The 12,963-nt window shown below is 41.5% G+C and overlaps 1 protein-coding gene across 3 annotated transcripts in view; it reads right to left on the bottom strand.

Annotated features, from left to right (window-relative positions):
* sned1 (sushi, nidogen and EGF like domains 1) overlaps positions 1-12,963 on the bottom strand; it is a 69,096-nt gene that overhangs the window by 38,890 nt on the left and 17,243 nt on the right. For 2 of the 3 annotated variants that reach the window (XM_008106328.3, XM_008106327.3), the window contains exons 2-3: positions 1,872-2,159; positions 1,069-1,209 (exon numbers count right to left, since the gene is read on the bottom strand). In XM_008106328.3, the coding sequence (XP_008104535.1) occupies positions 1,069-1,209; positions 1,872-2,159 (429 nt within the window). The remainder of the gene's footprint in view (positions 1-1,068; positions 1,210-1,871; positions 2,160-12,963) is intronic. The other variant, XM_062976528.1, reaches the window with a different exon arrangement.

The raw sequence follows: 12,963 nt of genomic DNA on the forward strand, positions 1-12,963 counted from the left end.
ACAATGTTTTGTATGACATTTGTGATTAAAAACTTTGGCTATGACCCATGCTGATCTGTCAGCATTAAAAGTTTAAAAAAAGGGAGAGAAGGGAAGGGGGGGGATCAGATGGCCTGCGTTATTGCAACTCTTCTCCGAAATGGCTCTTGGCACTGTAATGGCTCAGCAGCAATCCCCACAATATCCATGACTCACTTGCTGGAAAACACACAGAATTGCTGAGCCTATTTTCATCCCCATTCATCGGCACAGGGTAAATCCAAGGGAATCTTGGACTCTCCCACACTCCTTTCCGCGAAACGAGCACAGCTCTGCTAAGCTCCAGCCAAGCAGCAGCAGCCTTTGCCATGCTGAGCTGAGCAAAGCTCGTGCCGAGCCACTCCATCGCCTTGAGAGCTGCAGGAGCACGTTCTCACAAAAAACTTGGTCATAAGCCGATGCCTGGTGAAAACTTTTCAACTTCCTCTCTCTCCCCTGCCTCCTTTTTGGCTGGATCGGGGCAGGGTGTTCCTGAAGTACTGTACAGTATCCAAAGCATGTGGTTACTTGCTCTGTTTACACTCATAAAAATCTGCACTTCTGAATTTCTGGGACTCAAAATGTTTCTATTTCCTTTACACCTGCAATTTCCAGCTTACTAGAGACACTCAGATGAGAGGTGGCCCATAGCCAGGCACAGATCAATTAGTGGTAAATTCACACATCCGAACAGCTACCGGTTAAAAGAAAGAAAACAACCCATCAGGATGAAAGGGAGGAAAAGACCAAGGGAAACCTGTACTAGCAGCAGCTACTGCTGGTTGAATCTTTTTTAAAGTCTATGAAGGGAAGGAACTGAGAATCAGCAGCCAATGTAAAGTTCGACTATAACAAACTTCCTATATGGTTTTTGCTTTGATGAAATACAGGACCATTCTCTAAAAAGATGGGGCTGAAGGAAGGCCATCTTACTATTTTGGGATCCTGACAAGAATGTACAGTAACAACAATAAAGGATTACTGTCTGGAAGAAGGTGTGCCATGTATTAGAAAGAGGACTTGCTTGCAAGGTGTGATCATGGAGACTACCTGGGCTGCAATGCCTCCCAGGCCTGCCGAGTCTCCCCCGCTGCTGGCATGCATGCCAGTGGTCCAGGCAATGGACTCATAATTGAAGATAGTGAAAGAAAGCATGCCATCTGTGATGAGGACAATCTGGAAGCTATTTACCTAAAAGGGAAAAAGAAAAGAAAAGAAGAACACACACACCAAAGCCAGAAGACATGTCACTATGAACTACAGCAATATTGGTTATCAAAGCAAAACACTTTTTTCTAGAAATCATGGAGCATGGTTTTATTTATTTGTTTTCGAGTTCTCAGGATCTGCCCTTTAAAGAGCTGAAATTTTAAAAATGAGGATATTGATTTCTGGAAAAGGCATTTTGGTTTTTAATAGCTGAGCCATTGCTTGCTTATGTGCTTCTTTTTGTGGCTTCTTTGATATGGTATTGTGGTCTGCCAGTTTAGGCTTTCATAATTTTTAAAGCCATGGGGCTTTATTACTTGGTTATTACTGGTATTGTTTTGTATTTTGTGCCCTAAATAATTATACTGCAGAAAGAAATTGAGGCTGGGCAGCTACATTAGAGATACACTACACTTTATAGCAGGATCTCACTCAGCCATAAATAATACAATATGGTGTTTCATAAGGGTAAAGTAACCAATTACTCTCCAGATGTTTTGTCCTGCAACTCCTGTAGTCCTTAATAATCTGCAGGGCTATGACCTGTGTGGGTTGTCAATCAATACCTTCATGATACTTCACTAATCACCATTAAGTCCCTCTCATTTGGTACTCTTCATCCATACCCATGCCCAAACACTTACTGGAGACAGGGAATTTCCTCCAAAGAAGGTGACTTGGTACCAAGTAGCTATGAATACCCACTGGGCAGAAAATTCTGGGAATTCTGGGAAATATTGCCAGATGTCCTTAGTGGCCCGTTCCAAGATGGCCTTGTCCTTGGTTTCCCGGTAATACACTTGTCCAGCACGCCGATTGTCTACATCTGCCCAGAAGGCTGCAACCACCCGTCGGTCATTGGAGATAGGGAATGCCACTGGTGTAAACTGAGACACTTCTTTCAAAAAGGAGATGATTCCGTTGTTGTTTACCTAGACATGAGCAAAGAAAAAAACAGACATGGTGAAAATGAAGGTCAACAATCCAGTGATTTGAAATAAAGCCACCTTCTTTGGCGTTGGCTTTGTGCAAATAAATGGAGGACTGTGTAGTCGAAGGCTTTCATAGCTGGAATCACAGGGTTGTTGTGAGTTTTCCGGGCTGTATGGTCATGTTCTAGAAACATTCTCTCCTGACGTTTCGCCCACATCTATGGCAGGCATCCTCAGAAGTTGTGAGATATATTGGAAAATGGAAGACTACTATTCCCAAAGGCTGTTCTCTTGCATGTCCTTCCACAGATGAATATAAAGAATGCAAAGGCTATGGAGGAATCCAGGAAGGACTAACCCAGCAAGGCACATCTCATACTTATTTCATTTTAAAACATTTTAAAAAGGGGTCTAAGAAGGAAGGCAGAACAAGCCATGCCCTGTTCTCCTGCCGGAGATGGGCCAAAGGAAGGAGAAACAGCTGCGAAAACTGCAGCAGGGATGAGAACAAACAGGGTGCAGTTCATTTGGGTCAATCTCACCTCAAAAGATGACAGAACTTAGCATTCACTTCCTTGCATTAAAGCGGCAGAAACATTTATTCCGAAGAGACTAATAGGTGAAGTGGTTTTGCATTATTACCTCTTGGGGTCAAAGCAGGATTGCTAGGGTATTCCCCAGAGCAGCCCAGCTAGCGTAAGAGCCAAGTGAAGCCAAACCCTGACAAGTGAAGAAATGCATACTCTGACGGATTTCTCCTCACAGTTTCACTTAGCTGAAAAATTCCTTTTGATCAATATTGTATCCTTAGTCAAAAGGTGCAGGGGTAGACAGCAAAAGTAATTCGATAGATAATTTTTTATATAATTTTGTGAATCAAGCGAAGTTTGAAGCATTAGAAAGTAAAGGTGCCACTACCTCAACCATCCATGTGGACAATTTTGACTTTTGAAGCATTTTGTATTTCCAGAAAGGGAACATTCAATCTGTATGGACTTCTACCTCAGCTATATTCTCCATATTTTAAAAAATCTGGTAGAATTACACTTTTAAGGGGTCATCTTGGACAAAACACCTCAGAATGCAAGAAAATGACCAAGGGCTATCCACTACTGACTTATAACTATTGCTTATATGCAAGGCATTTGTCTGGACTATAGCCATTGCAACCTTGATGAAGCACACTGACCTATATAAAGCCAGCGTGTGCATATTTCTACCTCGCAGCAGGAGCTGGAGTTGATGTCCTTTCCACTTCTGCTGTCTAACACAATCCAACATCGCTGTTTTGGAACAGCTTTTTATGTTTTACATTTTGCTGACTTGGTGGTAATCTAGTAATGTAAAATATTATGGTGTCTGTAATTTGTAGTTTTGGTCATGCAACAAAGTCAGTCTCTTAGGTTGGCAACATTTCTAAGACAAGGAACATGTTGGCTCCTAAGCTAGACCACAAACTCCATTAAGTTTGGGTAGGTTGTACTGCAAAATATTCATTGACCTCTCTCTCTCTCTCTCTCTCTCTTTGGGCAGGGTGTTAGTAAATGAATACCCGTGTCTTGCATGCCAACATTTTTCCAAGTGGAGCCTTGCTTACCAGCAAAAGGCACATTTCACAAGAAAGACCCAGCCCAAATCAGTCCACCCTGCCACCCTGCCCCACCAAGAAGCCCCTTCGGACTTGGTGACTATTTTGTGTTCCATGTGAACACAGAGATCACTCACTTCTCTGGAATGGAAAGAAACCACAAACCTCCTGAACTCTGGCCTGTACAGAAAGCAGCAGGAAAAATTCTGCTGGGGAAAGAAGCTGAGCCCTTGTTTATAGATGGAATGTGGTCTGAGATGCAGGTGTGATATTGGGGGCAGGGGAGAGGAGGCTGCTTCACCCTGGTGAGCAAACTCAGAGCTCAAAAAATGTTTTATGTGTATGCGTGAGTGGCCAGTCCCAGGCTTGGAATCTCAGCAGAGCCTGAGAATAAAGCATCACGGGGCAGCTGAGCACAGCAAAATGAAGACCCAATGTCCATAGCTGCAAAACAAGATGATGGACAATTTAGCTCAGGCAATGCATGCATTCCAGTTCGGAAGAGGTATTGCTTATAGCAGTGGCGTCCAACCTTTGGTCCTCCAGGTATTTTGCAATGAAGCTCCCAGAATTCCTTACCATTGGGCATGTTAGCCAGAACTTTTGGGAGTTGGAGTCACTGGAGAACCAAAGATTAGAGTACAGCATGTTTGACCAATTAAACAGAAGTTAATCTACCAAATTAATTTATAGCAGATACAATCCTCCATTCACTAATTTGCACTGAATTCTGTCATAAGCTTTGCAGCTCTACTTTTGATACATAGTTAGAGACATGATACAGTATATGTGACTGATACTACACAGTAAAACCAGACAGGAAGAGGTCTGTGACATGGGTTGCTTTCGTTGCATGTTTCACAAAAATAAATATGCATGGGTGTGTCATATAGTGTAATGGGCTCACAAGAGAAAAAAAAGCATAACACTCCCTCAGTCTCCAGTATTTTTCTCCTATCCCAAAATGAGAAAAACCGTGTCTCATTTAGCTTTTGGTCCAAATCATTCAATTATATACTGTGGATCTGCCAAATATGAAAAACTACTTGCAGTTAAAGCTGAACACAAATGCTTCTAAGATAGACAAAGTGCTAAAAATATATCCAGCCTCCCCCAAACTGGAGATGATGGAAGTTGCTGGATGATAAATCCCTCCGTCACCCATAATTTGTCATGGTAGTTGAGGATGGTGATGACAACAAAACAAAGACACCTGCAAACCAGAGGTTAAACAAACTGCCCTAAGCATTCTCCCAAAGTATGTAAAGTCATCATTTCATAATTCAGCTTCACTTTTTAAGAGTGAACAAAAACCAGGTTATCTTTGCAGTGTGCTACAACTACAGAGAGGAAACTTTTTGGCAGAAAACAACAGTATGGTGGTGATGGGGAGAGAGTGAAGTCTTTATTAATTTACATTGAAGGTCATTTAGCATTATCAGGTACAGTCAAAAAGAACCATTTTTTGGCCCGATGAAAGAAAACTAGCTTAAGCAAAAGAGGAGAGTGCCAATATCGCTTCTGGCACTGTGCTCGGACATTATTGGGCAGATTTAGGACAACATCTTATGACCCAAACAAAAGCAGAATCCCATTAGGATTAATTCATTAGGCTGACCCTGCTCAATTTACAATTGGAACCAAATTGTGCAAGATCCTGCCAACCAATGAGCGTTCGCTGTTTGATTTATATTAGACAGCGAGAATTCACGGTGGGTATAAGGGTGGAGGGTGAACAATGGGCAGGAATGTAGTGAAAGGAAGGAGATCTATTTACAAGGAAAGCAAAGTTTTTTAGCTCATATTATTTCATATATTAAAGGTCTGTTTAAATGACCCCACAACGCCCTAACACTGCCTGGTTCCTTCACTCAAATGGAATTACTACCCATGCCAGCTATGCATCTCTGCATCTGGCAAATTAAACAAGGCAGCTTCAACAATGGGTGCATATGAGAACAAAGTTATTTATCTGCAGTTACATATTATGCTTTTAATATGCCAATCAAAAATGTTTTAATGGAAGCAAGCCATACTGAAGTATTGTAGAAGGGAAAGCAGAGCTCTGTAAAGATATTTTGGGTATTGCAACTCCACAAGATTCTTAGTCTGTGGGCTGAATGGCCATGGTATTCTGCAAGTTGTAGTTTTAAAAACCAGTAACTTCTACACTATGGAACAAAGCAAGATGGTTCTAAAACAGTGTTCCCAACCTGTGGTCCGTGGACTACCAGTAGTCCACAAGAACTAAATTATGGTCCGTGGCCTCACTGTTACTACCAAGGATAACAACACAGCCCACAGGTGTCTTCGTTTTTAGGCCTATTCCTGGGGTTATTTAGGGTGTTGATTCAGAAAATTGCATTGGATACACAACATCAGCATTATATTATTAAATATGTTTTTTTTGTGGGCGAGCAGATGGCGACTACTGGATGGCATATGTTTTGTATCAGAAACTAGAGCTGATGTGGTCTATCCAATGCAATTTATTGGTAACCCTTTTGGTACTAATGTTGGATAGTGGTCCCTGGTCAAAGTGCTCCCTGGTCAAGTGGTCCCTGGTTAAAAAAAAAGGTTGGGAAACACTGCTCTAAAAGTGTTTGACACCATAAAGTTTTTGCTGTCAAATTTAATAAGCCTGCGAATATATTTAATCCTCCAAGGGCTAAAGAACTGTGTTTCAAAGATTTTCCCATCTCAAATCCCACCACTCTTTCATTGGGTTTGTCTCCTATGGAACTATGTCGGTTTTCCTCCATTTTTTTTGAACAAGACAACATCAAAACAGATGCTTTCTAAGGAAGCAAGGATCTTAATTGGTTTGCTTAAATCCATCTTAAGGGCAGTAAGAGAAATGCAGTCATAAAGGTTGGAGTTTTATTTAAAATTGTGGAAACACGATGGCCTTGTAATGTAAAAAGTGCATAAATGGCTTTTGAAACTAGAGAAAGAAGATGAACTTGTAAAAGTGTATATGATAAGGTGAACCCAAATTTTTGAGCATAATGTTCATATGGGTGTATGAGGAAAATGCTATCCAAATATTAAAAATTTAAGTTGTATAGTAATTTTATAAAAAGCTTGCAGAAGAATGATGTAGAGATGGTATCTAAGTATCCTGAATGTATAATACTTTCTGAATTAGACTGTTTGTGTTAAAATTAAAATAATAATAATAATAATATGGAAGGAAAACTTGTATAGGTTCACACAGAGCTTACATGAAAGTTGTATAGAATAACAGTTCTTTGCACTCGACTCTAAACAAGCAAAGCAGCATTTCCTAGCCATAAGGCATGCATAGAAGCCCAGAGGACCATTCTTTTTGTAAACAGTCCTAGCAACCCTACACAGAACATGAATAACCAGGAGTCGGGCCTATCATCAAGTTGATGTGATTTGCTCTGTGGAGAAAGCAAAGGAACTCTCCAGATGTTTTGGCATAGTGCTATGTAACAGTTTTGGAAGCAGCGTGATGTTGGAGCCTTCTGGAAAACAGTAATTAGTATTTTCTTGGTTCTATTAACTACTAAAAGCAATGTTCCACCTATGGACTAATCTGAATATATTTATTAAACCGAGGATTATTTGTTGATCAAATGCCAATCCCCATTGATGAAGGACTAAAAAATGATGAAGACAGTCAAGAGAAGAGATGATTTTGTATAAAATATTGAGTGATCTAGGAATACATCTGAAATACTCTGATAATCTGGGTAAATGCTGGTTTATTATTTTGAGCCAATGTTCATGCTATAGAAAGGGTGCATGTGGCACCAGAGGCTCTCTCTCTATATATATGTTCCAAAATCCTGGAACTGTGGACAGATCATCTCAAAAATGAATCCATTTGACTTTTCTATCCCGATAATTCCACACAAATACACAGAGAGAGAAAAAGAGAGAGAGGTTGTTAAGACAGTTTTCACAAGTTGCATTACTTCCCAGCCTGGGAAAACCAAACACACTCCACTAAAAATGAAAATGAAAACCCTGCATGTTGTGGACATTTGGGCTGCAGTTTACTTGAACATATTGCTGAAGAATTTGGTATAGCAACCCCTCAGGTCATCATTTTGTATGAGGCAACCCCTTCTGTGTAAACACATGTTGAGTTATTGCCATGACTAAGGGGAATAAGATTACTGTTTCATAAATTCTTAGTAACCTTTTAATGTCCACATGGGAACATTCTTCCTATTATTAAAGCAATATGGCATGAAGCAGAGGCCAGGATTTTCTGAAAGAGCTGCCTAAAACTAGTTGGGATTTTCAAAGCAACCCAGGTTATTTAGATGCCAGGGAAATATCCATAGAATAAACAAGAGGTCATAGCAAACTGCAACTGCAAATCAAAGCATATTTAGATTCAAGTTATGCGCTGCTGATTCCAAAAGAGAGCGCTTCCAGATAAAGTTGGCCCAAGATCTTTTGCTGCCTTAGGCAAGGATAAGATGGTTTCTTCTATCTCCATTCCACATTCAGAAGAATGACAGAACTAACCGTTGAATCAATGAGGTAGGATTTACCACACCAGAGGGCAGCAGGACAGTTGGAGGTCAAAGTTGCACAGCTCTGTTCTTCAAGTGAGATTAAAAGTGAAGGAGCTCAGGACAAAGAGGCAGATGGGAGGCCACTACTATCCCCTTGCATTTGACATGAGGTGGTCACATCTCATTGTTTGCTTTCCTGATGCTTACTTGAACTTTCAAGAAAATTCATCTGAAGTTTGAGAAAATATGTGATTTTATCATATCATTTAAACCAGTGGTTCTCGACCTGTGGTTCCCCAGATGTTTTGGCCTTCAGCTCCCAGAAATCCTAACAGCTGGTAAACTGGCAGGGACTTCTGGGAGTTGTAGGCCAAAACACCTGGAGACCCACAGGTTGAGAACCACTGTACTAGCATGTTCTCACAAGCCTAGGAAAGCCAAATATATCTGTCCCTGTGCAATACTGTGATCCCAGAGCAGCCACCAATGCAGTAATACCCCTGTATTCTCAGCATATTCCTACATTGATGAAGATGAAGTGAATTTTAAGAGACTCTCTGGGAAAGGTTGTTTTAGAGTATTGAGCATTTGAAGAAACAAACCACTGGCTTACTTATGATGCTTTCATCCCATGTTACCTAACAACATCTAGATCTTGAAGCCTGTGAAAGGTTTTTTGGGTGCTGGCTGAATAGTCCAAAACAGCTGTAGTCCAAAAAGTAACTTTAATCAGTTCTATCGGGTAATACAAGATGGCAATGAGGGACTATTCCTGAATATATGACAGCAATAAAGTACCTCGTTGTTTCTAATGAATACATTCCCTAGTGGGGTGGATTTTGTATTCTCCATGAGCCAGCAACACACTCACATTCTAGCCCAAGATATAGGCCACTCAACAGTGGGACTCAGCAGAAGATGCATGGTGGGCGCTCTTAAAATGTATATTTTATTAGAATTGGCTGAACATTGGACTAGAGTTTTATCATCCCCCCCCCCCCCCCCCGCCACGCAAACCCAGCCTCATTCTTTAAAATGTGGCTTCCGGTTTATAAATTACTATTTTTGAAAATGGCCGCATCCACCAAGCTCTGTTTGAAAACACACATTCAAATTAAATGCAGATGCTTTCAATGTATGCACAGGCTAAGGCAAGATGAATCACAAGATTCACACTTTGCCGATATTCCAGGAAGGGGCCTGAAGGCTTTCCCCCGGGGAGTGCCCCGTTTCTGACTATTGCCGTTTGTCAGAGATCCAGGGAGCCACCTGTTGACTGCATGTGTCACGGATGATGCACTGATGCAGAAACTGTTTTCGGAATCTATAAAAGAAACTAAACAGGGAAATGATAAACACAACATATGGAAGTAGAACAATTAGGGTTGGGGGTGGAATCTAAATTAAACCCAGAAACATCGTAGAGGAAAAAAGACTTTGGAGCCAAATAAAACCTAATCCCCAGAGAAGAGAACCAACAAGTAACACATAGACACACATACACTGATCGTGACACCACCCATGTATTCTCATGCAAGAAACACAATCCATCTTAGCAAAATGGCAGATGGTGTTATTATTGAGTAATGGACCTCTCCCATTTACAATTAAAAGTTTTCTCTTTATCTGGAAAAGTCACAGCCCCCACAGCTGGAAAAAAAGAGCTTCTTTACTTATTCCAGATGAGCTTTTGACATATCCTGGGCCATGCCTTTTAAAGATAAAAATAGCACATTCCCAAGCTTCATACAGTGGTGCAAAGAACAGCGCAATCTTCTGGGTGAACCCTGCAGCTGATTAACACTCCCGGTGGGGCTGGGAGGACAAGGGGAACAAAGAGTAAACATCGCCTTAACGTGCTGGGAAACATGTGGTGCCCTTCTCTAGTGGCTGACATTTAAGAAAATACCAAAAACATAGTTGTTTCAATAGTTCCAACAATTGGCAACACTGGATCTATGTGAGAAAACATTAAAGGCCTTCATGCAATATTGTTTGGGGCAGGGGGACTAATGCTTAGGAATGTTCTGACTGCTACACAGTCAAGCTTAATAAATGCATGGTGACAGCAAACTGATTTGACAAAGGCATCTGTCATAAAAATGTTAGACTTTCAGATGTTATAAGATTTTGCAACTTTTACAATAGTCCAGAATGGGACATCAACATTTTCTCTACCAGTGCAATCCAATGCATTTCTATCCAAAAAGGAAGTCTCCTTAATTCAGTAAGAGCTGCTCCTAGGCAGGGATGAATAGCTTTAATTCTGATCAGAAATTAAAGACTGATAAATTTTGATCTCTGGTTTGTCTGAAGCAACTCAAAAGATCATGCCAAAATATAGAAAAGCACGCAAACTAGCCAAGGGATCCTGGGAGACAAAGTCCAAGAAGTGACTTTTCCAATCTATGCTTGTGCCTCATAGAAAAACATGTTTAACTGGGAAGATACTAAAGAGATGAGAGACAGAGTGGTCATATATCCTAATGTGTTGTTATATGCCTTAAAATTGTTCTGACATATGGAGACCATAAGGTAAAGCTGAATTGACTAAATTGTCCTAAAGGCATCAGATTCCTTCTGATCTTGGAAGCCAAGCAGGTTCGGCTTGGTTGGTACTTGGTTGTAAAGACCAGCAAAGAAAAAGAGGGTAGTAAGCTATATTTCAGAAGAGCTGGCAAAATCAACTCTTCGTATTCCTTTCCTAAGAAACCCTATGAAATTCACTGGGTTGTCATAAACTGACAGGCAAGTTGAAGACAATGCACACACACATGGTGAATCTACCATGGGCTTTTTGGGGGGGGGGGTTTGTTCAGAGCAGTGGCTCTCAACCTATGGGTCTTCAGATGTTTTAGCCTTCAACTCCCAGAAATCCTAACTGCTGGTAAACTGACTGGGATTTCTGGGAGTTGTAGACCAAAACACCTGGGGACCCACAAATTGAGAACCATTGTGAAATTTTGGCAATAGCTTTCACTGTCCCTCAGCTCTGGATATTCACTGAAGCACAGCTGATGGAGATACAGGTCAAAACAGAGATGCAAAGGCTTCCCAACCCTGGGAGGGGGAATCTGCTCAGAGTCATGATACTGAAATACAAGAAATTTCTGGGGTTTAGCATTGAAAACCTAAATTTCTACTGCCTTGGAGGTGAGGGCTGAGATGTTACCCCATTCCCACAATCTGAGGGATTCAAAAGCAGAATTTTATGAAGGTTTGGCTTGTCAAAGAGTAAGTAAGCCATGCCAGGTAGATAGGAAGGTTTCACTCTTTTTTTTTCCAAGGGCACACAAAGCAGCACAGCACAAAATGCAAGGACTAAGCTCTGTGTTGCTCCCTCTGCATGGGGAAACTCCTTGGTTTCCTCACCCCACACATTACTCCAAAGGTGTTCATCCTTCCACAGGAAAAGTTAAGCAATGTTTGCAACAGAATTGAAGGCTTGCGAGGCAAGGGAGCCTGTACAGCTAACTCCCACCACAGCTGTCAGTAGAAACCAGAGCTCGGGATGCTAATGAAGCAAAACCTCCTTTATAGTTACACCCCTCTCTTCCCAAAGGACCCATGCATCAAACTTTTTCCTTTTAGTGCATCCTAGCTCCCTTGGGTCACCCCCGTGTGTTTGCTGCCAAATAAAACATTGCTAAGGAGAACATACGCAATGCAGGGGTCAGTGCTGAAATCACACACTAATGGAAACTGAAGTTTAAACATTCGGCTGTGAATACCTGTGGAAATGGGAGAGGTATATTTATCTCCTGAAGCAGCAGGAGGAGTTGTTGTATTAGTCCGTACCTCATAGTTCTATAATCTGCAGCATTACTCTCAATCCAATATTTCGGATGTTCTTAGATATGAGTAGCTAGAGGCTAGAGAGAGAGACACAGAGTTATGCAAGCTTAGCTCCACAAATATGGACAGGCTACTTGTCTCCTTTTCTACCTACCTGGGGCACTTTTTGCTATGGGTTTGTCCCACAACAAGAGAGATATGCATACTATGGGAGAAAAATCCCTTTCAATGAATTGTTATTAAAGCCAGCATATTGTAATAGTCAGCTTTGGACTAGAACTCTGGAGAGAAGGGTTCAAATCCCCTCTCGGCCATGGAAACCTTGGGCAAGTCACACTCTCTCAGCTTCAGAGGGAGGGAAAGGCAAACCCCTTCTAAACAAATCTCTCTCAGAAAAGAGGCAGTTTGGGGTGCAAATGTTGCTTTCTGCATGGGTAATAATACTGGGTGATTTGTTCACAATCTCTTTACGTGAGAGAGAAGAAAGTTACTTTCTGGACAATGGCTCCCAATGGTTATTCCAGCTGGGTGGGGGATTTCATGAAGCTGTACCTCCCCATGCTCCCAGCTCCAGAAATAAGTCCATATCAGCATCAAATTAAATATAAAGTTACGTGAGCTCAGAGGCCAAGGCTTTTATATGGGACTAGCTGTGCCCGGCCACGCGTTGCTGTGGCGAAGTATGGTGGTATGGGAAATAAAGTATTGAGGAATTGGTGGTAGTTAAGGTCAAGGGTAAAGGTTTTCCCCAGAGATTAAGTCCAGTCGTGTCTGACTCTGGGGGTTGGTGCTCATCTCCATTTCTAAGCCGAAGAGCCGGCGTTGTCCGTAGACTCCTCCAAAGTCATGTGGGATGACTGCATGGAGCGGCGTTACCTTCCCGCCGGAGCAGTACCTATTGATGCACTCACATTTGCATGTTTTT

The sequence above is a fragment of the Anolis carolinensis genome, chromosome 3 (assembly GCF_035594765.1).
Source record: "Anolis carolinensis isolate JA03-04 chromosome 3, rAnoCar3.1.pri, whole genome shotgun sequence".
In the NCBI taxonomy this organism is placed as follows: Eukaryota; Metazoa; Chordata; class Lepidosauria; order Squamata; family Dactyloidae; genus Anolis; species Anolis carolinensis.